We start from the raw sequence: 21,714 nt of genomic DNA, 5'->3' as shown, positions 1-21,714 counted from the left end.
GGAATAATTGAATATGAGTGGGTGTTGCCCAAAACATCTGTTTCTAACCTAACGCGGCGGAACATGTCAAAGAGAACAACGACTTGACATAAGATATTTTTTTGTTTTTTTAGAACTCAGGCTGATGCCTGGTGGGGTGGTGTCGTCTGGGGCCGATGTGGTTCTATTTGCTTATCAATCAGGGAGGGAGCCAGGATGTTTTCGCAACCGGGGCTAATGGCACGGCCTGTATGTACAAGTATCTACAGCATCTAAAATGATGGAGGGATCTAAGTGGTGCGACAAAGATTTCTGACGTGGCTGCCTTTGTTAAACTGTGGCGGACTTCGGGACCAGGCCTCTCACTCAACAGGCCTGCACGTAGGGGTTATTTGTTGCTTTGATGACTTGTCTCTAGTCTCCGTTTTTGGCAGCAGTCATGGAATAAAGATGTTTTCTTATGACAATAATTACAACTTTTGGCACGGTCTAAGTAGAGTTAATCAAATTAGTAGGTTAATTACAAATGAATGGAAATTGTGACGAAGGGTAAAACGTCACACCATGACGCCTTGTTTCTTGCAGGCTGTCCTGTCTAACGAAATGGAACACATCCATTATTTATGTTACTAGTTACACGTGAGGTTTGTCTAAGAGATTGCCTGTGAGTCATAATAGTGGAAAACACCTGTGATGATTGCTTAAGATATGTTTTTTCATATTTTGTTTGTGAACAATGTTCATCAAATGATTGTTTTTTCATATTTTGTTGTTGAACTGGAAAGAATCTTACATGGGCACCAAAACGAAAGTTGTAAATACATGTTTGCCTTAAATATATAAGTAAGTTTGCTTGTAGTTCATGTTTTAAATGTTATTTGTATTTAATTTAGTGGCATACGACTCAATGGTGCCTGCGTACCTCTCGTGGTACTCGTACAGTGTTTTTGTGACATGCAGGTGTTAACTCAAAGCACTATTCTGGTCTACTGAAAATTGTTTATTCGAATATTTAAAAAAGAAAACACTTCTCCTTTAAAAAGCACAAAATATATTCTTGTTCACCTGACACAGCAACATTAACTACAGTGGTGGGCAGTTGTACAGCTCTGCACCACTTACAAGAGAAGTCATAAAGTCTTACGAACATAAATGTCAGTGCAAACCAAATTGAGTATTCTTAGACAATAGACACACAATAAAGATCAACATGGAAAAAACAGTGATTTAACATAAATAAAAATGTTCCAAATAAAGTTCAAAACTAATACAATAAAATGCATGTTAATAGAACTGTACTTCTCTACTTTGAAAAAGAAGTGGTATTCTGTTCACTCGTATATTATGGCATGATGCCGTCAAAAGTTATCCTGACAAAGTATAATTAGCAATTCAACCGTACCAATAATTTGCGCTTCACTGGATCCTTTTCGACAACATAACAGTGCAAGATGACACGGTTTTGACAACACATTCACTCCTAACTGTACAATAAATTAAATGAACAACACACAGTTACTGTGAACGAGGGGGAAAATCATAAATAAATTAGCATTCATCACTTTTTCGTCTTGTCATTACAGTGCTAAAATGTCCCCCCCCCCCCCCAAAGTCTTCTTTGTACGTTTGTTAAAGCCCTTGAAAAACGCAACAATATCTCCACTATTTAAGAAAAGATGTTAGTGCAGGTTATGTTTTCAAATGGCTCTTTGGTAAGGACATAAGGCCTTTAGAATCTTTTCGATCAGGACTCACAGTTTAAAAAGCACAGTGCATTTTTGTAGGAGAACCTCGCAATTTACAGATTGTCTGAGCAGCACGACGCTGGTAACAACCGTCTCGATTCAATTCATCCCTTTTTGCACCCGATTGCATATTTTTAGCTTAATTTACGTACAATAAGTTACGACAAGGCAAGTTTCAATTTGGATTCCAGTTCAGTTCCAGTGCATTATGGCTTCAATTGAACACTGATTTGAAAATGGCTTAACTAACATCTCTTTGGCGTTGAGAGGTGAGTTCATGGATATTTCATAAACAAACAACTGACCTTATGGGACGCGTTTGACATTTATATACAGATTGGACTGGCACCATTGCGTTCACTTATTTTTCTGGTTATTGAATAACCTGCATTCACTTCATCTGTAATACACAAAAAGTAAACACCATGCTAAACTTCCTACACACACACACATAGTAATGATTATTATTATTTACTGAATATTTTGTACAAAGTGCTCCAATTTCCTTATGCCTAGGTTGCATCTCTTGAAATTGCATAATTTTTTTAGTCAGCCCCATTTGAAAACTCAACACTTGAGTTGGATCGAGAAGCCACATTGCACACATCATGGCATGTTTTTAATATAAAGTTTAGTAGCACTCATTTTGGGGGACTTTAATAAGTCTTGTCATCTTTGTAAAATAGATTCCACAAATTTATGGATGTTTCAATCATGTAGAGAAAATACAAAACATTTGTAATTGATTCTTTTGTATAAAATAAATGGAAACACGTGAAGGAGGTGAAATAATTTCATCCCGAGTTTTTGTTCACGTGTCACAAACAATAGGATATGAAACGTTTGCTGAAAATAAATGACCAGCATTTTGATCAGAGGGCTGCAGCAATTTTTCAGATCAAGTCGGCACTTAAAACTGGACAACGTAGCTTGTGTCCAGTGTTTCATGTCAAAGTTGGAAAACAGCAAAAGATTTCATCCCATCAGCCCGACAGTTGTGTGATCTTTGCTCTCGAGCCACTCGAGCCCACCAGAATGCGTTGCGTCGCTGGTGATTTGCTGAAACAGCGGTTGATTAGCCATCTCCTCCGGAGCGGCGCTTTGAAATTGCCCTTGCTGACGACCCGGGTCAAAGAGGAGGTTGGCATCCAGCGTATTCAGGTCATTGATGCTACCGGACAGGTCCGAAGTCATTCTAAGTTCACATGGAAAATCTGCCCCGCCTGCCGCTAACCCCGGCATCTGTTGCACCAGCTCATTCCCGACGGCAAGGCTGCTGTCCGGTTGGACGCCTTTAAAAGTGTGGCTGAAACCCAACTGCTGTTGCCGTGAGCTCAAAAGTTGCCGTGTCGCCTGTTGCTGATGCTGCTGATGCTGTTGATGCTGTTGATGATGCTGATGCTGCTGATGCTGCTGATGCTGCTGATGCTGCTGATGCTGCTGATGCTGCCCCCCAGAGGCCGACTGTACTCGGCTGTCATTTGCAGAGGAAAACATTTGTTCACTAGTGAGGTAATTGGGCCTCGGTGTGCCGGAGGAGTCCAGAGCGATCGGGCTGACATTCCCAGACTCGAGGATCTGCGTGAGATTCATCCGCGCTGTGTAGCTCGAAGGCATATTATTCATGCCCATACCTCGTACGGCGTCGTGGTCCCCGTCCAGCTTACCAAGAAGGACGTCAGTGATATTTATGCTGCCGCATTGCTGGCCCGTCATGGGCGGAACTTCTGTCTGCATCATGATGTTGAGTGGCACGGAGCGACTCCTTTGAGCCACGCTGCTAACCCCGAGATTTCCCTGGTTGTTGGCAAAGATGTTTAACATCTCAGGCGTTACCGGCGAGTTAAACGGGGAGACGCACTGCTGGTGGATATTGTGAAGGCCGCTGGCTGCTGCGCTCGCCATCAAGTTCCTCTGGTGTATGGCCGGGCTAACACTGCGACATCGAAAAGATCCACTCGTGGGAAGGTTGCTGCCTTTGTTATCCAGAGGAGCGGGCACGGCGAAGCCCTCCTGCTTGGTGGCGCCGGCCATGCTGGCTACCTGCTGCTGCACGGGGGATATTGGAGTCAACCGTCCAAAACGGCTATCGTGGTGCCTAGCGTGGGGGACGGCGAAGGCGTGAGGCTTTTGAAAATGGTCATCAATGAGGCCCTGATAGCTGGGTAAAATTCCCACGGAGTTGTTCGATTTATTTAGGCTCCCGCTGTAGCTATCATTCATCCAGTCTAGCCTGGTCTTGTCCGGGTGGGTGGCTGTTGGCCTCTGCATGGGCTTGACGGGGCTGCTGGAGACGGCGGCGCTGTCGTGGAAACTGGTAACGCTGGAGTTAATGGGTGTGAACGCAAAAGGATTCCTGCACTCCACGGGGCTGGGTGGAACGGTGCTGCTGCAGCTGGAGAGCGGAGTGCCGACCGGAGTGTGTCGATTGCTTCCCAGGGCGCTGTCCACCGGCGTAATGGGGGTGATACGCGAGCGGGGGCTCTCTCTGGTTAAACCTTGAACGCCCGTCATTTCCGACATGGGCGTGGGTGTCGGTGTTTGGACTAGATTGCTGAGGCCGCCGCTGTTAGCGGCACGGTAAAAAGTATTCAACGTCTGATTGACGGGCACGGTGTTGTGCGTCATCACGGCCTGCTGCGCTTGCAGCGTGACGCTGTTTCCAAACTCTTGTTTATTCAGTTTCATCTGCTCTTCCATCTGGACCAGTTCTTCCACGATGCTGTCTTGAGTGACATCATCGTCAAAGGGGAAGTATTCGATTTCTGTCTGCATAGGGAGTTGGCTTGACGTGGACGCTCGGTCCAAAAAATCCAGTGGTCCGGAAACGGCTTGAGCGTAGCTCTGCGGCTGAACGTGTTGTAGACCCGCCGATGAATTTGAATCATTCGCTAAGGTATACGCGTCGGACATCAGGTGCTCCTCCGGGTGCGGCGTTATAGGGTGGCCGACACCGGTACAAGTTTCCATAACATTGAAAGTGTTTTTCCTCTGGATTGAGCTCTGTGTTTTGGCAACACTGACAAAGCCGCTGGCTCTGGAAGAGGCATTGCCAAGTGTATGGACTTGACCGGGCAGGAAAGAGTTCATTTTCATCATTTTCATCTCCATCTCCCGGGCGACTGGCGCGCTCTCGGGTCTCCGACTGTCGTATCCGAGGCCAGCGGTGCCCTCTTCTGGGTGTGGGGACAGAAAAGCCCTCTTGACAGGAGAGGGGGCCGGACTGAGACCCGAGCGCTTCCGGAAGCTCTTAGCCGCACAGATGCCTTCCCCAAACGAAGATGCTGGGTTGCTGTTGCATGTTGAGATAACTCTCATATTCGGACAGGAGGGAGCTAAATTCAGAGATCTCATATTATTTGGCGTGTTGTTAACGACTGCTGCGGCGTTGGTGGTCACGGGGATGGATGTGGATTCCATAGTGTGGAAGCCTTTAGTTTGAGGTATGGGAACGCTAGCAGCCCTCTGAGCCATCGTGACACTGCTCACAATTTGTTTTTCTCGATTCCTGTGTATACCTTCGACTTCCATTTCGACATCAATATCATGGGCGTCAATCTGCGGGGCCAGAATGGGGAGGGCGGAGGTACTTCTCGTATTTTGACGGGATCTCAGGATGTCCTCTGACAGGCTGTAGCTACCGATGCCTGCAGATGCCGGCCTCAAAGTGGTGTTCGTAAGGGAAGTGGTGGAATTGCCGCTGTGGGGTGCGAGTGAGATGGCTGTCATCTTGACCAGACTGACAGGACTGACATGACAAGTGGTCATCACAGTCTTGATGGGGTTGTTACCAATGAGCACGGTGGAGGGCGAGCACAGAGCGATAGCGTTGCTGGTCGTCGGCTTGGGAAGGATTTGAGGATAGCGTGGACGAGCTGAGCGTTCCCCGACTGGACTCGGGAGAATATTTGCGGAGCTCTTGGCGCTTTGTTTCAGGGGCTGAACTGGCTGCGTCACCACTTGGAAGTTTATAGGCAGCAATTTGCTCTCCCCGGTCCCTACTGGACTGGCAGACATCAACTGGCCGCTTCGCTGTGTCTGCGGACAAGGAAAGTCTATCAGATACACCCGATTAGTTCAGTTTTGCTAGTCAAATGCTATCTTAGTACCATAGACAAACTTTGTATTTTTTTCACAACTTATGTCATTAATCTTAGATGTTCTTGGAGAAAGTGTGGCCTGGGAGTCTTCTGTTATTTATTTTCTCTATGTCTAAGTCAGTTAAATAAAAACCAAAACGTGAATCCTGCGTGTTTCTCACCGTGACGGGTCTCGGGACAGCAGCGACCACGATACCAATGGTCGGCTGAGCTGAAGGAGAGACTGGGCTACCGCATTGGCCGCTGCCGTCATCCGTCGTCTTGATTGGACCCTCTCCTGGTATGGGTGAGTGCAGCTTTTGTTCTTGTTGTTTCCTCTGGATTTTCCTCTGGAGCTGCTGCTTGGCGTCGACACTTGGCGATGACAGAGTTGCCGTTTGAGGCTGGAAGCTGTGTGCGTCGGCGGTCGGCACAAAAGCTGAGACTGCCTGCAGAGGCTTAACTTCTGAAATAAACAAATGTAAATAGTAATGGCAATCATAAGCTTGATGCTTAACTCAACACTCCCAGACTTCACAATGAAGTCATTTTGGAAATAAATTGAGACACAATCATCATGTCTTACTGGGAATGTTTTTTTACCACTACCGAATGACTTTTCTGCACACCAGTAGTCCAACTTTGGCATACTAGCACAACAACTACATGCTCCCAACGACAAAAACATTAGAGCAGTACCAAGCTACCACCGTTAGATGTCGCTGTAAGTACGCATGAAAGCCCAACCGGCTTCCCACCTGTTGCCACGCCTGTCATAATGGTGAGAGCTGCCAGGGACTTGTTGCTGATGTAGTGGCTGTCCATCAGGAAGCGAGCCAGCTCTTCCACTGCCTCAAACGGCCGTTTCAGCACCTTTTGAGCCCACTCGCACACCAAATCACAAGCCGCAAATCGAACCTCCTCCTTCATACTGCCGAGGTAGCCGCCTGCAGAGTCCAGTCCATCGCACTGCAGCCAAAAGACAATAAAATTCATGTTTTAATTGGCAATCTCTCAATCTAAGACTAGTGAGAAGTTCATCCAAACACAAAAAAATTATTCTGAAATGTAAGAAAGATGCAAATGTGCTCACTCCTTCTCCAGTTTTCTGTAGCTCCAGATTTGGTAAACACGGAAAGTGGACAAAAGGCCTTTTCCTCAGTCCACTATAGCAATATGTAAGGCAGTGTTAAGATAAATATGTCACAGATTTTATGAAGCCTTGTACTGTAAATACGTCATGGAAACTGTGTATTACCACATCCCAAAAACAAACATTAAATGAGGTTTACTTTAAGCACCCAGGGTGAAGGACAAGCCAAAAACAAAAGTTTCACGCGTCATGAAGGTCAAGATCAAAGGTCAAGATCACAGCAAATTCCCCCCAGCACTTGTGTTTTATGCCCCTGCTTCGAAGGGGGAATTTATTTCATTTCACGTCTATATTTAGAGAGCTTATGAACTGTAAGAGCAGATGGCCGGTGAGTAGAGACAGGCGGTTACAGTCCATTCCAGGGAAGGATATTTTGATTTTCCTCTCATGCCAAGTCGACGCGCCTTCATGTTGGGGAAGACATTTTTCATCATTTTGCCAAAGTCTGCAGCACTCAGTGGATGGTAGTTGAGATTGTCACAGAAGCTTCTGCAGAAAAAAAAAACAGAAATTGGAAGTTTGATTCATTAGGACTCGTCCATTCAAACAGTAAAAAAAAAAAAAAAAAAAACATCCAAAAAACGTCACTTTATAATTGACAGGATTCAATTACAGCATGTTTAGATGTCGACCATGGGGTTTGCTTACTGCAGTTTGTGACTACTGTTTCTCACTCACATGGTGGATTGCAGAAGATGCACACTGCCTCAATATTAATGCTGAAACGATTAATTGAATAACTGGAATAATTTGATTACAAAAAAAAAAGTTACATTTGGAGTGGTCACAATGTGTTTCGAGGAACAAAACAAGCAAAAAGAAAAATCCCAATTTGCCATACTACATAATCAGCATGATACATTAGTCCCCAAAAAAAATTTGTGACGCAGTAAATCTGCAAAATGGGGAACCGCCATAAAGTGAGGGATGATTGTATTATGAAACAGAAATGAATTAGGACTAAAATCGGCTTCTATGTTCAGGAGTGGCGCACATTGTGATCCCTTGGAGCCTTTTCACCTGTCCACCCCAAAGGCGCCAAAATATCTGTGGGTGGGGCCGAATTTAGTCGACTTCGAAAGACAGTTACATAAGAGTGCCAGAGCATTTCAATGGCCGTCTCAGACTTTCCATTCTAATATTACCAGCACATGCTGCTCTATGATTCTCAGGCCCGCGGCGTCTATTTATAATGAGGCTTCAGTCAACAGCAATTTGGTTTGGTTGTCATGAAGCAGCAATAAGGCTTTTTATTGACAGTACTCACTTGTATTCGTCATAAACTTCCTGTTTGGGGAGCGAGGTCTCAGGGTATTCCTCTAAATGATTGTGGATCCAATTGAACGCATGCATCTGCTGCGTGCGGCTGGATGACACGGCGCTCTGATCACTGACACAATACATTTCTATTCAATTTAACATCCAATTGGAACTCGTTAGCAAAAATAATCTTACGGTTTACCTTTTCTCAACGCTGGCGCTGCTGATGGGGCCTGAAGGCAACTTAAGGTACAAGTAGAGTTTTTCAATGTCTGTGAACTTCTCCACATCTTGCTATGGAAGTAGAACACGGGGAAAGGAAACATGTTTTTTTTTTTTAAACACACAAAGACACACCAACTCCTGCCTGGAATGAGGTATACAATATTGATGAGGCATCCCTCACCTATTATCACTGGGCGTCCAGTTATATAAAAAAAAAAATGCACATCCAAGATGGATTTTTAATGCAGTTTGATTGAATCTAATTCATTTTTCTCATTAAATCTGAAGTAAGATGAAGTAATAACCACACACTGTCTAATCACACCGAACATGCCTTGATTAGCATTAACATTAGCGCAACACACCCAACATGCAACCTTACGCACGACCTCTGGGACTGTTGATGACAGGCTTTGTTTAATTCATGCTCTTCCCCCCTCACACATACAAATCAGTATGATGGAAATAAAAACAAAAAAATGGAAGTTCTCCAACATACTAAAGAGAGTAAAATATATTTTCACCAAAATTTTTGTTAAAAAAAAAAAGAAGAATCAAAATCATGCTTGAAAGGGGCCCATCCTTTTCTGCATGTTTTGGAACACAGAAGCATGGTAGTCATTCATCATGCTCAGCTTTGGCTCGCTTGTCCTTGACGTTGCCTCCTCAGCAGAGAGTGGCACTGTGTACTAATGATGCTCAAGGATAAAGGGACAAGCGAGGATGCTGAGATGCCTGCTAAATGTTCTCTTTGCTGTGGGCAACATGGAAGGACCATGAATAGAATTTTTGTTCTCACAGAGTGGACTCAAAAGCCCTGGTTAATAGGAAAGTAGTAACTGGTGTCAAGGAAATACGCTGAAGTGAGAGAATAGCATCTTTATATTGTTTGTTAGCTTGAAGCAAAATCGATTTCTACGCACGCAAGTATTGTCACATTATCGGTCTGCGTGTGTTGCCGTACCGTTTGTGTTTCAATGATCTGTTGCTTAAAGGATTCTAACGCTGATGCTATTTGTTAGCCTGACAAGAGCCTATGCATTGTTAAGAACAATCACTGAAATGCAATAAACGAATCTAAAAGCTGTGTCCAAAGACTTTTGTCCAAAACCCAGAAAGGGCCCAATGGGGTCAAATGAAATCAAATCTGTAGTTCAGGATGCCCCACTGAATGCAGAGTGCGCAAATACACATCCGCAGTGCCAACATGTGCCCCCACTCCGACATTTCTCTACTTTGACTTCTAAGAATAACCCCATCCAGTTCACCTTTTTTTTTAATTCCCCTCCTTGTTATTATGATTGTTGTTGTTGTTAGGGAACCACAAGTTTCCAGGGGAAGCAGGCAGCCAAAATGTCACGATAATCAGGGGGTTGGACATACTGGAGCTTGATTCCCTATGTCTACATTTACTCACAGGGGATTTTAGGAGCTAATGCAGTGAAAGTGATACAATTTGGAGTTTTTTGGAAAACCATGCCTTCTCAAAACCAAAGCTATGTGGCTGTTTTAAATACTTTGTTTCATGTTTAAATTGACAATTATCTTCAATTGGGAGCGCCACTTAAACAGAACAAAGAATTGTTCACCAAATGCTAACTTGCGTCGTTATTTTGATCACGGTGATGTCGGCAGTCATCTGAAATTGTATTTGAAAAGAAGACAATTAACAAACCAAAAGAATACTCACCAGAATGGTGTCCACTTTTGATTGAACCGTTTTGCTGAAAAGAAGAGATAATAGTATCAATTAGTATGCTCGTGGGCCGCCGCTATGTAACATGAGCGCTGGTGCATTTATTTATAAAGTGGAGGAATGTCTGGCATGAGTTGACCCTCCCTTCAGCATCTCTCAAGTCATGTAGCCCACCACCACGGACACATGCTGTCACATGTAAAAAGACATTGTCTCATCGCCTGTTCCAATCCCAACCTTGAGGTGCAATATTTTCGGATATTCAATTTTGGGTTCAAACTTTGTAAATGATGAACGAGTCTCAACGAAAAGTTTAGATATTAAAGTTACGGTAGAGCTGTAGCACTCTTGAATGTCCAATCAGAGGCGCTTTTGAATGAATGGTAGTAGTTTATTTTATCTACACACCTCTCTGTCTTTTGAGAACATCTGAACTTTATTTAGGGTAAATTAGAGGCAATTCTTCGGTGGTATTTCATTTCAATCGAGTTGTACAGGTCTGTATCACAATAGTGGTATAAAACGTTTTGACATTATTTACGTTTGTCTCATTTTCCTAGTTTCCCCAACCTTGTATTTGAACAGGGGTGTGTAGACTTTTTATATTCATTTTTGGAGTGTGGGTATCCAGAGCAGAGGCAGGAGCAACGGAAGACTTGTCCAGGTTTAATTCCTAATCTGCAGACGGGTCATTTTGTTGTTGACAGCGAGACAGAAGGTATAGGCGAGTCACATTTAAGGACACCGGCTCGGCCTGGGTCAGCACGGAGGCCTTAAGCCGCGCAGCAAACAGTTCACTTTAATTCGCTGTTACCGGGCTGAGTGGCCGGGGATCTCATTAGCTTGTTTTCAGGACACATTTAGCAGGCACGCTGGATTAAACCCGAGATGTGTTTCTTTCGACCGACATATTAGAAACAAACTTGTACTTGTAGAGATTAAACAGATCCATGAAATCCCAGTACCGCGATTTCCTCACAGCCACTCTTCCATCACCTACTCAAACTTTTTGTGCAGCACTTGTTCCTTTTTTTTTTTCTTCTTCACCAGGACTACACAGTACATCTGTATTTTACACTGGAGCGCATCCATATTTGTCCTTTATCTCACTATATCAACATAAATTCAAATGCAAAAGTAGACTTGTAGCTCCTTGGAGCTACAGAGATATGCAATCTATAGCATTAAAAATAAGTAAGGCTGTGGAATTAATGGAAATTCAATTAAAATGATTACACTTCAGGATTACAAAATTGGCACAACAGTAAAAAAAAAATCAATTATTAATATGCATTGATATCCAATGCACTGTTTCTTCAAACAAGGAAACCATACTTGAATATATTCATTTGGACCTTTTTTATATTTTAATATACAAATTTTATAAATTTTGAATGGTCCAAAAAGACCTCACATAATTAGTGTTTCAAAGAAATTTGTCTTAATATTTTTTTTAGATTGAAACATTTTGCGCTAGAAAATCATTTGAATAATTGTGATTTCAATGACCAAAATAATCATGATTCGTATTCTTTTCATAATCAAGCAGCCCTAACTTTCAGTATACTATGTAAACTACAATCAGAATAACATCCTATAGTTTTGCAAATGTCATGTGACCAAACCCAGGAAACAGGCTATTTTAAAGAGGAAAAACTGACTTGGCTTTTCCTTTGAAATACTGGGGTTTTAGTTTGTGTGAAATGAATCCTTTAAACATAGTGTGAATTTTGCACGGGACAGGAACCTGTTGTTTTTAGCAAAAATCCGCAAGTAAACACCTTCCCTAAAAAGGTTTATACAATTCTGTAAATAGAACCTAGAGATGCCACGAGATGGTGATAAAAGTACAGCACAACATATATGACCTATTCTACTGAAAAGCAGAAATCTTGTCATGTTGTTAATTTTAATTGCTGTTAATCAGTGACCCAAAACAAATGGACCTGGACCCCATTTTAGTTGCCTAACCTCAGTTTGGAAACCTTGCAATTAATATTTGATCATCTCTCTCTATGCCAGCAACATATAATGACAGGCAGAACAAATACAGGATATTCTACTAGAATCTTGTAACTAGATGGTAGAAGGTACAACTTTTAAAGTATGCACTTTTTGTTGTGAGATTTTTCTCATACACATAGGTTGGCAAATCCAAAATCCAAACATGCAAGCATGGGCGCCCCTCACCAGATGGAGTTCTTGATCCGGAGCTGTAGCGCCCCGGCCTCGGCGCTCTGCAGCCCGGAAAGGAGACCAGGCTGGAAGCTGCCCGCCCCTCGGTCTGCATGCTGCTGATGCTGCTGCTGCTGCTGCTGCTGCTGCTGGGGGTCCTCCTCGGCCATCGCAGGAGTCCCTGGCTGGTGCCGCGGTACACCAGACGAGGAGGCGTGGACGGGGCGACTCGCCCGGGCGGGCTGGCGGCTTAAACAAGAGTAGGAGGTCGCCGAGCTAAGCGGTCATCATCATCATCATCATCATCAGCGCGCCGTGTTGTTTTTGTCGTCGTCTGCCAGCAGCCCTCCGACATCTCGCCCCTCCAGCCCATCGCACTTTGCAGTCTTCATGAGAAAGAAGCGCCAAACACTCGCTCGCTTCTGCGCGGATAGAATACGTAAATGTCCAAGTAGTGCGCGCAGACGTGTGAGGAACAACAAGCTAGTCCCTCCGGTACCCCTCACCGAACCTTACGGGAGTTGTGGAAGACTGCATGTGCATGTGCGCCGCGTAGTAGCTGTCACCCACGCGCATGCGTAGTAACGTCCACAGTAATAAAAACAAGACGTAAGCACAATGTAATGATGCCACTTAGAGTATTATGCAGCAATGGTGGACACACTTGAAACCCATTCCTACCTGTTTTTTTATTTTATTTTTATTTTTAAAAAAGCACATTCGTATACTATAGTCAATTATTAACCCCAATGTTTTCTTCCTCACGGGGGTCACCAAGTACTTTCCAATAAGTATTAATAACATAATCAAATAGGTCTAGTACTTCTTGTCCTACTATATACTATTCTGTGTTATCTATATACTAATATATGAAATGAAATACTGTATTGTATAAACGATTTTTCTACTTAGTGTAAGTGCAAAGTGAATGCCATGAACCAAAATGGATGGGGCGGTACGAGTATATTGTAGAACTAGTAGCAGTAGTGCTGGTAACAAACAATTCGTCAGCAAGTTGATTTTATGCGTGACGCATATAACATCCACGTGATAAGGGCAGTCCAATGACGATATACACGATTAAATCGTTTGGTTTGATTACCGTTTGTGTTATTTGTCATTTTAAGTCGCTTTAGACGGAAAAGCCATTCAACTAATCACTAATTCGGCTTCCGTAGTTTAGGACCGTTGTGGTAGTTGCTAGGCGACTAGGATTGTATGTACTTTTTGGAAACGCCGCGTCTAGTCGCCCTGGTAAGCCATTACATGGGGGGGGAAACAATATATTGATCATATAAAACTATTTACGTGTGGCGCTAGAGGAGGTTTGTCTTGATCCAATGGGGAAAAAAGCTAAAATGCCAGCTCTTGGCTTCTTTGTTGTCCACTATACAAAATGTCATTCAACCTACGTCTTTTACTGACATTTAGGAACTTGTTTAGGAAAAACGCTTTATGTGTCTAAAGACTCTTGAGACAGTTTACATTTTGTTTGGCTTCACAAAATGCATAAAAAACAAGACTACTATTTGAGTCACATTGTGGATATTTTCACCCTCAGGTCAAAGAATAAGGCCACCAAAGATGCCTGCGAGTGACCTTTTAGCGAAGGAGGAGAAATACAAGTAAGGCCATTCTCCTTCATTATTTGAATTAGAGCTGCAACTAATGATTATTTAATGATGAATTAGCTTTAATTTCCATTCCGATATTTGAAAACAATTCAAATTGATAGTGCAGACAATAAACAAACATAAATTTAGATTTTGTTACTCGTCAGGTTCTTAACATGGCAGAAAATGGTCAGAAATATTGCTCATTGTGTCCAACATAAAAGCAGATGTTTGCAAATTGTATTTTTTGATTCAACCATTACTGTAACACATAAATCTGCTTTCATGAGGGACTATATTAATATAGATCTAAGAATATTTTGAGTTGATTGAATTTGGAAAGTTGTAAATTAAACAAGATACCAAAATAATCTCATAATTGTCAGAAATAATTATCAATTAATTTGGTAAATGATTAGTTGTCAATTCATTGTTGCAGTACCTCAAATTTGAAAATTAATTTTAATACATTTTACAGACAAACATTTACTTATATTAGCCCTTCTTTTGATTATCAAGGATGACGATAAAGTCGCGTCTTAGAAATGGTATCCAGTCTTTTTCACTGCTTATTTTCTTCAGGCTGCTAAATGCAAAGCTGGAGGCCAAAGCGGCAAATCTGGTCATGCAAGCAGATCAACTAAAGGTGAGTTTGTACACAAATATATATAAAAAAAAAAGATGCTTATTAGTGTACTTTCACCTCAATATTGCTTTTTCATTTTTTATTTTATTCCTAGAAAGAACGGGAAGATTTTCTGTCAAAGCCTTCAAGTGCGCTCCCACTCAAGGATTTGGAGGATGAAAAAGCAACAAGGTAGCGAGTTTGTCTTGCTTTCTGTTCCTTGCGTGGGTTCTCGAAAGCTTCCTCCCACAATCCAAAAAACATACACATTAGGTTCATTGAAAACGAAATAGCGCTTTGGTGTAAATGTGAGTGAATAATTGTTTATCTATCTATACGTGGTCTATGATTAAGTGGCAACCAGTCCACGGTCTAGCCTGTCTCTCACCCAAAGTCAGCAATAAAAAAATTGATTTATTACCAATTTCACTGATGTCTCTTACATTACCTTCCATTCTCTTTCAGTAACACCAAAGATGGAGAAACGCCTGTGCCGAAACCTCGTAAGGTACCAAAATAAGTTTTAATAATGCATCTTAAAGTCCGAGTAATAATTCAACACACTACTAGTAAAAACATACTGCTGTCTGGACCTTTAACTGGATTCTCACAATTAGGTAATAAATGCTCAAATAGCAAGTCCATCTACCATCATAGAAATCTCCAAATGGTAGTTATCACTTCCTCCAAAGTGAAGGTATAACAATTCATTTTAAGACCTGTTTCTAGGTGGAGCCCAAAAAGTCACAAAAGTCAGAAGCACAAGAGCGTCATTCGAACCCTGCGTGAGTTACAAAATGGATGGAATGGCGACAAAAGCAATAATGGTTCAAATGGTTTTATATCGACTTTTAGAGTTTCCGGGAACGCTTTAGGAGCGGCGGGAGATTCGGCCGAGTCTTTTGTGGCAATGACGATACAAAATGTGGAGGACAAGATGAACCGCTTGGTTCCTCATGACAACCTCTTCGGTGACGGAGACAATGAAGGGACGGGTATGTGTATTCCTTTCTCCATCCTTATAATAACTAATACACAACATGGAATCTCACCAAAAGTGAGGAGATCCCATTATATTTTCATTTTCATCATTTTTCCCCCCATGTCAAATATATTTGAGGTAGGGTGAATCTGTTCCCTCTGTTTGACTCTTTTATTTCTTTTCAGGTGTTTCATGTGCACAAGTCCACGCCCTAATGGCCAACATTGCAATGATGCAAGAAGAAATTGATCATCTTCTGAGTGACAGAAAAAAGAAGGTACAGAGCAGCAGTTCAACAAAATGTTTGGGCCACCTTTCACCAGTAGGGGGCAACATTGTCACTGTGGCCTGGTCAGGATGATGAAAATGTCAAGCTGAACGCCAAAATTAGGCAGCTCGAGGAGGAACGGATCAAACTCCAGAGGACGGTCAACATCCAACAGACAAAGATGGACAAGCTCAAAGCGTCAGAGAGCGAGGCCGCCGTCAAATGTGACAGCCTGCAGCTGCAAGTGTCTGCTTTGCACAAGGTAAGAGAAGGTCTTGAGACCATTTTCCCACTGATGGGCGCAAATGGGAAAATGGTAGAAGGGGCGAGAACAACTGGTTTACAACTGTTTGTTGTTGTAGACCGACCATCTCAGACATGCGTTTTTACCGACAGGAAATGGAGAAGCTGAACAAATCCAGCAAGCAAGGAACGGCCACCCACAACACTGTTGAGATTCGTCTGACCAGAGCTCTAGATGAGGTGGAGCGCCTAAAGTCAGAACTCAACAAAACCAAACAGATGAACAAGGCAAGAGGGATCAATTATTCAAAGACTGAAACTCTTCAGTGTGAGATTGGATGAATGAAAATACTTTCGGAGCAAGGTTTGTCGTTGTCACCTTTTGCATCAATCCAGGACAAGACCAGCGAGGAACAGCAGACTCGAGAAAATCTACTGACAGAAAACAAACTGCTAAAAAAGCAGAAAGGGGAGCTTATTGTCGGGTTAAAGAAGCAGCTCAAGCTTATTGACGTTCTTAAAAGACAAAAGGTGCCCGCCCTCCTCTACGCTCTAACTTAAAAACAATTCACTTGTGTGCTAACGTTCATGTCTTTCTGTGCAGATGCATCTTGAAGCCGCCAAGTTGCTTTCTTTCACTGAGGACGAGTTCATGAAAGCCCTCGACTGGGGCAAAACATAAATATGATTAGCGATAATCAGCAAAGTCAGGTTGGATTTTGCAAATGTATTTTTCACATCCTTTCTCAACACAATGTCATTTTGGGACATATTGAATACGACTTAACATTAAAACCACTGATGTCAACCCCTTCGCTCGGGTCTTGTGTGTTTTTCCCCATATCTCACAGAACTGAATTGGACGTGTATATTTTGAACAGGAGTGTCAAACATTGTCCACAGGATGAATTGGAAAGTGAAACGCAATTATGGGTGCTAAAAGTTGAAATAATTTCAAAGCTCAGTCTTGATTTGCGATTGACCGTGAAAGCCAAGAGGAAAGAAGAGGCGGATATCCCTGACCGCATACAAGCCTTCAAGACCGGCTGTGACAATTCTTGCATATACATCAGAGTCAGATGGATCATGACATTTCAAGGTGGGTGGTTAAAAAAAGCAAATGGAGTCACTGGGGTCATCAACTTTGTTGATAAGGCCTAAGATCAAAATTGTCCATTGGCATCTTGCACATCAGTTGAGATAGGAGACCAATTCTGTTTGGATTTTACTGTTACTTTGCAGCAAGAAAAATAGTCATCTTTGAAATATACCATCTACTGAGATCCAGAGTAAGGGTTGTATCGAAAAAAAAAACTGCCATTAAACAATTTCACATGTTTTTGACACTGAATACTATTCATTCAACAATATGCTAATCAGTGTGCACAGTATAACTGTTTGTAAATACGTTGACCTTGTCATTAGCACTTCTCATGTTAGATATCATGCATGTGATAAATGGGATCACATTCAGTCCATAGGATTGTTTGCGGTTAAAGTTAAAATGGATTAAAAAAAAAAAAAAAAAAAGACTTGATAACGACTCAATCATCTCCACCGTGGCCTTCAGAGTTCTCTGCTTGACGTGTCTGAAATTTTTTCCTAAATTCTTCATCAAAGTGTTTCAGGTCATCCTCACGAAGTAAACCCTGAAAAAAGACAGAGTGACATTTGCTTGCCCAAATAAGATACATGTATAATATTGCAGTTTAAGTGTTTCATAACATGAGCTAGCTTGCGCTAATGGCGCTCTGGTGAAGGCAAGACCAAAAATAAATAAAAAAAACAAAACAATATAATTTCATCAATTCTCGTTATTAGTATTAACGTTTTAAATGGAAACATAATGTGAAGTAATATATAGCTGATGATTTCTTGGCACACCTTCAAGAGTGGTTTGCAGTGTAAGAGCAAACGGGTGGATTACCTTAGGTAGGTGTCCGAGAAGTTTTGTTGCGTGTCGTTGGAGAAGCTTGACCCTCTCCTCTTCGATAATTTGCCTGCAGATGGCCCCTCTCTCTTGCTCAATTGCCTCCTCTCGAGCCCTCATATCCTACGAGCGAGAAAGAGCAATGGCACAAAGTCAGAAGCAGAAGTTAGTGAGCATGAAGTAGTTGATCTCCATCTTAATGTCCAGATACTAAAATGCTCAGCGCATTCGCAGAAGAATTAGCGGGTACCTTGTCGATCTCCTGCTGCCGTCGTCTGTCTTCCAGCAGTTTGTCCGCTTCGCGTTTGTGCTCCATCATCTTCATGCGTCGCTTTTGGGCGTTCATCTGCTCGATACGGTCGTCTTCCGCAAACTTGTCCATGATGGTTTTCCGGAAAGTGTCCTCTTCTTCTTTCTCCGCCTGCCGACGCATCTCTTTCATGGCCATCTGCTCCTCGCAGGTCCTCTGCAATGTCAGCCTCAGCCGGATGTTCTTCTCCATGTCTTCCTGGAAGACGGGGAAATATTTCCATGTGAAGTTTTAAAAAAAGCATGAGAAATACTCTTACAATATCTTTCTTCCTATAGGCTTCTTCTTGTTCCTCGAGACAAAGCTCCTGGCGAATTCTCTCCATCTCGTCACGCTGTGCATTCTCGTTGGCCATCTTTTCTGCGAGCTGGATAAAAGCCAGGACAGTTTGTCGAGTGAGAGCTAGTGACATGTTTAAAAAAATATATATATATCTTGAAGTCCTATCGACCGTGTCTCTGAGGGCCTGTATTGCATCTTCTCGTGCTTTGATCTTGTCCATCCAAGCCTGCTGCGTCTTCTGCTGCCGTTTTGCAAACTCCCTGATGCGTCTGTTTTCTTCCTCCATCCTTTCTTTCTCCAAACGCTGCCACTCGATCTGCTGCAACTGGAAGTCCTTGATGTGCTTCCGGGTGGCGTGCACCCTCTCCAGCTTCTTCTGGAGCTCCCTTCAACACAGAACCATTTGATCAGTTTGATCAATTTGTCTTGTAGGGCAAGTCAGAAATGTTTTTCGCGCCCCCAAGAGTCAAAACACGGTTTCCTTATTATTTTAGTTCGGTCTAGAAAGTAAAAACTCAAGCCAAATTGTGGCAGGGTTTTTACTTTCCGGATCTAAACATGATCATTCAAACTCACATCTGATCCTCTTCATAAATCTTGCGCACAATCTCATCCACCATGAACTTCTCCTTGAGGAAGTCGTCGTAGGCCGCTTGTCTCTTTTGCTCTTGCTCGACAAGCTGCAGGTTGAGCTCGTGCTGGTAGCGGAGCTGTTCCTCTTGTTTCTTCTGCTCTTGCTCCTCCTCTTGCACGGTCGCCTTGTCGTACAGGATCTTGATCTTGTCGTCTATCGCCGCCTCTTCACGCTAAGACCAGAGAGGAGACAGGGAGAGTACAGGCGATCACCATTTGTTTGGGGGAGATACCGTTCAAGAGGTACGGACGAGGACGTCACCATTGTCTCTAACTTCATAGCTTCATGCTCTGCCATCTGCGCCACTTGCTCTTTGCTCACGTAGGCCAACTTCAACTTGGACTCTAATTCTCTGAGCTCAATGCTGAGAGGGTGAGAGAAGAAATTATTCAAAATGATTCAAAAATTTGTAATTTTACAAGAACAAAGTCTGAGAATTTTAGGGAAAATTGTAATCAAGCAATTGAATAAAATGTATTGGACTTAAAGATTAAATGCATTGAATTCAAAATTTAAATGCAATTGAATTGCATTTCGGCAGCCATTCTGTCACATTCCACTAGAGGGTGCCAAAGTACCATAGTTTCGAATAAAACCATTAAATTGAAAGGAGACGTACACCCCCCCCCCCCAAAAAAGGAGAGATTGAACCAAAAATGAAATATTTGCCGAATCTGATGATGGCATTCACGTCTTGAGTTTTGGTGAGTAGTGTAGTACCTGTTCTCTCTAATATGCTGCCTGATCTTGCCATCTCTCAGTTTTTCTTTGTTGATGCGGGACATCTCTTTAGCCAGCTTCTCGTCTTGGAGATATTTTTTCTCCCTCAACATTTTCTCGGTGTGGGCCTGCAAGTTGGTTAGGGAGTGGCAGTGAGAGGTGATCACCCAGAGGGGTTGGTAGGTTTAAAAGTCCCTCTAAAGTGGAAATACAACATCTTGTAATTTAACACAACAAAGAGTTTTGTTAAGACCCCGACCAAATTAAAATGATTATTTTATTTGTAAAAAAAAAAAAGTAATATATATGGAGAGGTTTCCAAATTGTAAATAACCCCTATCCTGCTGCTTTCAAAATACTGAAATAAATCTGGAAAATGGATGCTATTTTGTCTATATGAAATCTCTGAATTATCTGTCCAGAGACGGACAGACAAATAGATGGAGTGATTTAGCACAGAGAAAACACACCTTCAACATGATGTTCTCCATCTCTCTTTCTTTCTGCTCCTCCTGCACCTGCCTTAAGAACCTTTTCTTGTCCACATTGTCCTCCTCCTGTATAGCTGCCTCCATTTTCCGGTCACGGTCTATTCGCAGGGCCTCCACCTGCTTCTGCTCTTCGAGGGTGCGCCGTTGCGCCACCATCCGATACTGCTGACTGCGGCACAGGTGACGACTCTTGACAAAGCAGGAAAGACAACGAGCACGCTTATGGGGAAAAACTTGAAATCACTTGTAAGAAAATTCAGCGCACTAGCAGTTAGATGTTACTAGTGAAGGGAAAAAGAAAAAAAAAAGGGGCCTTTTGGTTTTACTTTTAGGGTCCAGGGGCCTCACCAAATGTGGTGTGCAGTAGTTTCTAGTATTGGTTGAATGCATATTAAAGGAAAAATGTGGCACTAGTACGATATGAATGTCTAACTAAAAAGACAATACTAGTTGCACAGCATTTTCTTACTTTCTACTACTTGAGGACATTTTTTTTTTGCACACTACTAAGACAGTTTTAGCACACTAGTGACACAACTACATCCTAAGAGTGAGGCCAAAATACAATTGAACATTGTGCAGGACACTAGTGCATGATAGACGCCTGTAAATTGGACCTACTGTTACTAGTGGCGCAAAAACATAAGAAACCAATAAAAAAAAAAACTTTGACAATTACTAGTACAGCAGACTAGTATTAACAAATGTCTTGATAGTATATTTTCCCCACGATTGTATGACATCGCTGCAAAACAAGAGTTGAGCTCTCCATGCTACTAGTTAGTTGAAGCGCATCTTGTGCAGTTTTGTCACTAATAGTACAAGTGGCACATATTTGTCAACTAATGCGGAGTTTTACCTCACTAGTAACATATTGTTGTCCAACTATAAATATTACTATGCCTAGATGAGTGAGGACAAAGTGGTCGCACGCCTACATGCGCGCGCACACATACGAACACATACCATCTTTGCAGTCTTTTATGCAGCGGCTTGGAATGTGCTGTCTTAAAAACAACAAAACGAGTTCATTCTAAAAAGCAGCGTCAACCGCGATTCATGTTAAGTGGCCTTTCTTTTCAACTGAGCTAATACCGTGTCGGAGTAAAGCTTTCAACTCGTTTGAAGCGTTTCGACGACGTTTCTGCAAATGTTTGAGGATGTTTCCATGGGAACCGCTGGTTATTGCGTCACATCCGGTAACTCCGGACTGTCCGCAAGTAGAGATAGGATCACGCGTTGAAACAACCAGCCCTCATCCAAATTACATTTAGTGGTGTCAAACTAGTGCACGTATTATAAAA

The 21,714-nt window shown here is 42.5% G+C and overlaps 3 protein-coding genes across 11 annotated transcripts; 1 reads left to right on the top strand and 2 right to left on the bottom strand.

Annotated features, from left to right (window-relative positions):
- Positions 1-976: 976 nt before the first annotated feature.
- Positions 977-12,482, bottom strand: LOC147059288 (DNA-binding protein RFX7-like). 3 transcript variants are annotated; one of them, XM_085907985.1, is made up of 10 exons: positions 12,328-12,482; positions 10,132-10,165; positions 8,419-8,510; positions 8,224-8,346; positions 7,329-7,445; positions 6,897-6,981; positions 6,562-6,772; positions 5,986-6,269; positions 3,162-5,762; positions 977-3,086 (listed from the first exon to the last, which is right to left on the bottom strand). In XM_085907985.1, exons 1-10 carry the CDS (start codon positions 12,480-12,482, stop codon positions 2,700-2,702), a joined length of 4,089 nt encoding a protein of 1,362 aa, XP_085764111.1. In that variant the 3' UTR covers positions 977-2,699. The 3 variants fall into 3 exon arrangements, with proteins under 3 accessions (XP_085764111.1, XP_085764112.1, XP_085764113.1); XM_085907986.1 differs by having other exon boundaries at positions 977-3,107; positions 3,186-5,762; XM_085907987.1 differs by having other exon boundaries at positions 977-3,052; positions 3,143-5,762; positions 6,562-6,780; positions 6,899-6,981.
- A 71-nt stretch (positions 12,483-12,553) lies between these two features.
- tex9 (testis expressed 9) lies at positions 12,554-16,851 on the top strand. 4 transcript variants are annotated; one of them, XM_085907996.1, is made up of 12 exons: positions 12,554-12,572; positions 13,874-13,937; positions 14,508-14,571; positions 14,666-14,742; positions 15,016-15,058; positions 15,280-15,335; positions 15,406-15,545; positions 15,718-15,809; positions 15,889-16,062; positions 16,197-16,331; positions 16,440-16,574; positions 16,648-16,851. In XM_085907996.1, the coding sequence occupies exons 2-12, from the start codon at positions 13,897-13,899 to the stop codon at positions 16,723-16,725; spliced, it is 1,035 nt and encodes a 344-aa protein (XP_085764122.1). In that variant the 5' UTR covers positions 12,554-12,572; positions 13,874-13,896; the 3' UTR covers positions 16,726-16,851. The 4 variants fall into 4 exon arrangements, with proteins under 4 accessions (XP_085764122.1, XP_085764120.1, XP_085764119.1 ...); XM_085907995.1 differs by lacking the exon at positions 12,554-12,572 and adding an exon at positions 13,412-13,566; XM_085907994.1 differs by having other exon boundaries at positions 12,556-12,572; positions 14,670-14,742; positions 15,280-15,545.
- A 318-nt stretch (positions 16,852-17,169) lies between these two features.
- mns1 (meiosis-specific nuclear structural 1) lies at positions 17,170-21,549 on the bottom strand. 4 transcript variants are annotated; one of them, XM_085907988.1, is made up of 10 exons: positions 21,377-21,549; positions 20,390-20,599; positions 19,920-20,047; positions 19,461-19,563; positions 19,142-19,371; positions 18,735-18,951; positions 18,543-18,650; positions 18,224-18,481; positions 17,971-18,096; positions 17,170-17,692 (listed from the first exon to the last, which is right to left on the bottom strand). In XM_085907988.1, the coding sequence occupies exons 1-10, from the start codon at positions 21,377-21,379 to the stop codon at positions 17,588-17,590; spliced, it is 1,488 nt and encodes a 495-aa protein (XP_085764114.1). In that variant the 5' UTR covers positions 21,380-21,549; the 3' UTR covers positions 17,170-17,587. The 4 variants fall into 4 exon arrangements, with proteins under 4 accessions (XP_085764114.1, XP_085764116.1, XP_085764115.1 ...); XM_085907990.1 differs by having other exon boundaries at positions 20,390-20,579; XM_085907989.1 differs by lacking the exon at positions 21,377-21,549 and adding an exon at positions 21,270-21,373.
- Between the last annotated feature and the right edge of the window lie 165 nt (positions 21,550-21,714).

The sequence above is a fragment of the Syngnathus leptorhynchus genome, chromosome 3, assembly GCF_054491065.1.
Source record: "Syngnathus leptorhynchus isolate UIUO chromosome 3, UIUO_Slep, whole genome shotgun sequence".
NCBI classification, from domain to species: Eukaryota; Metazoa; Chordata; class Actinopteri; order Syngnathiformes; family Syngnathidae; genus Syngnathus; species Syngnathus leptorhynchus.
The sequence above is the reverse complement of the archived record's forward strand: the minus strand, read 5'-3'. Positions and strand labels throughout refer to the sequence as shown.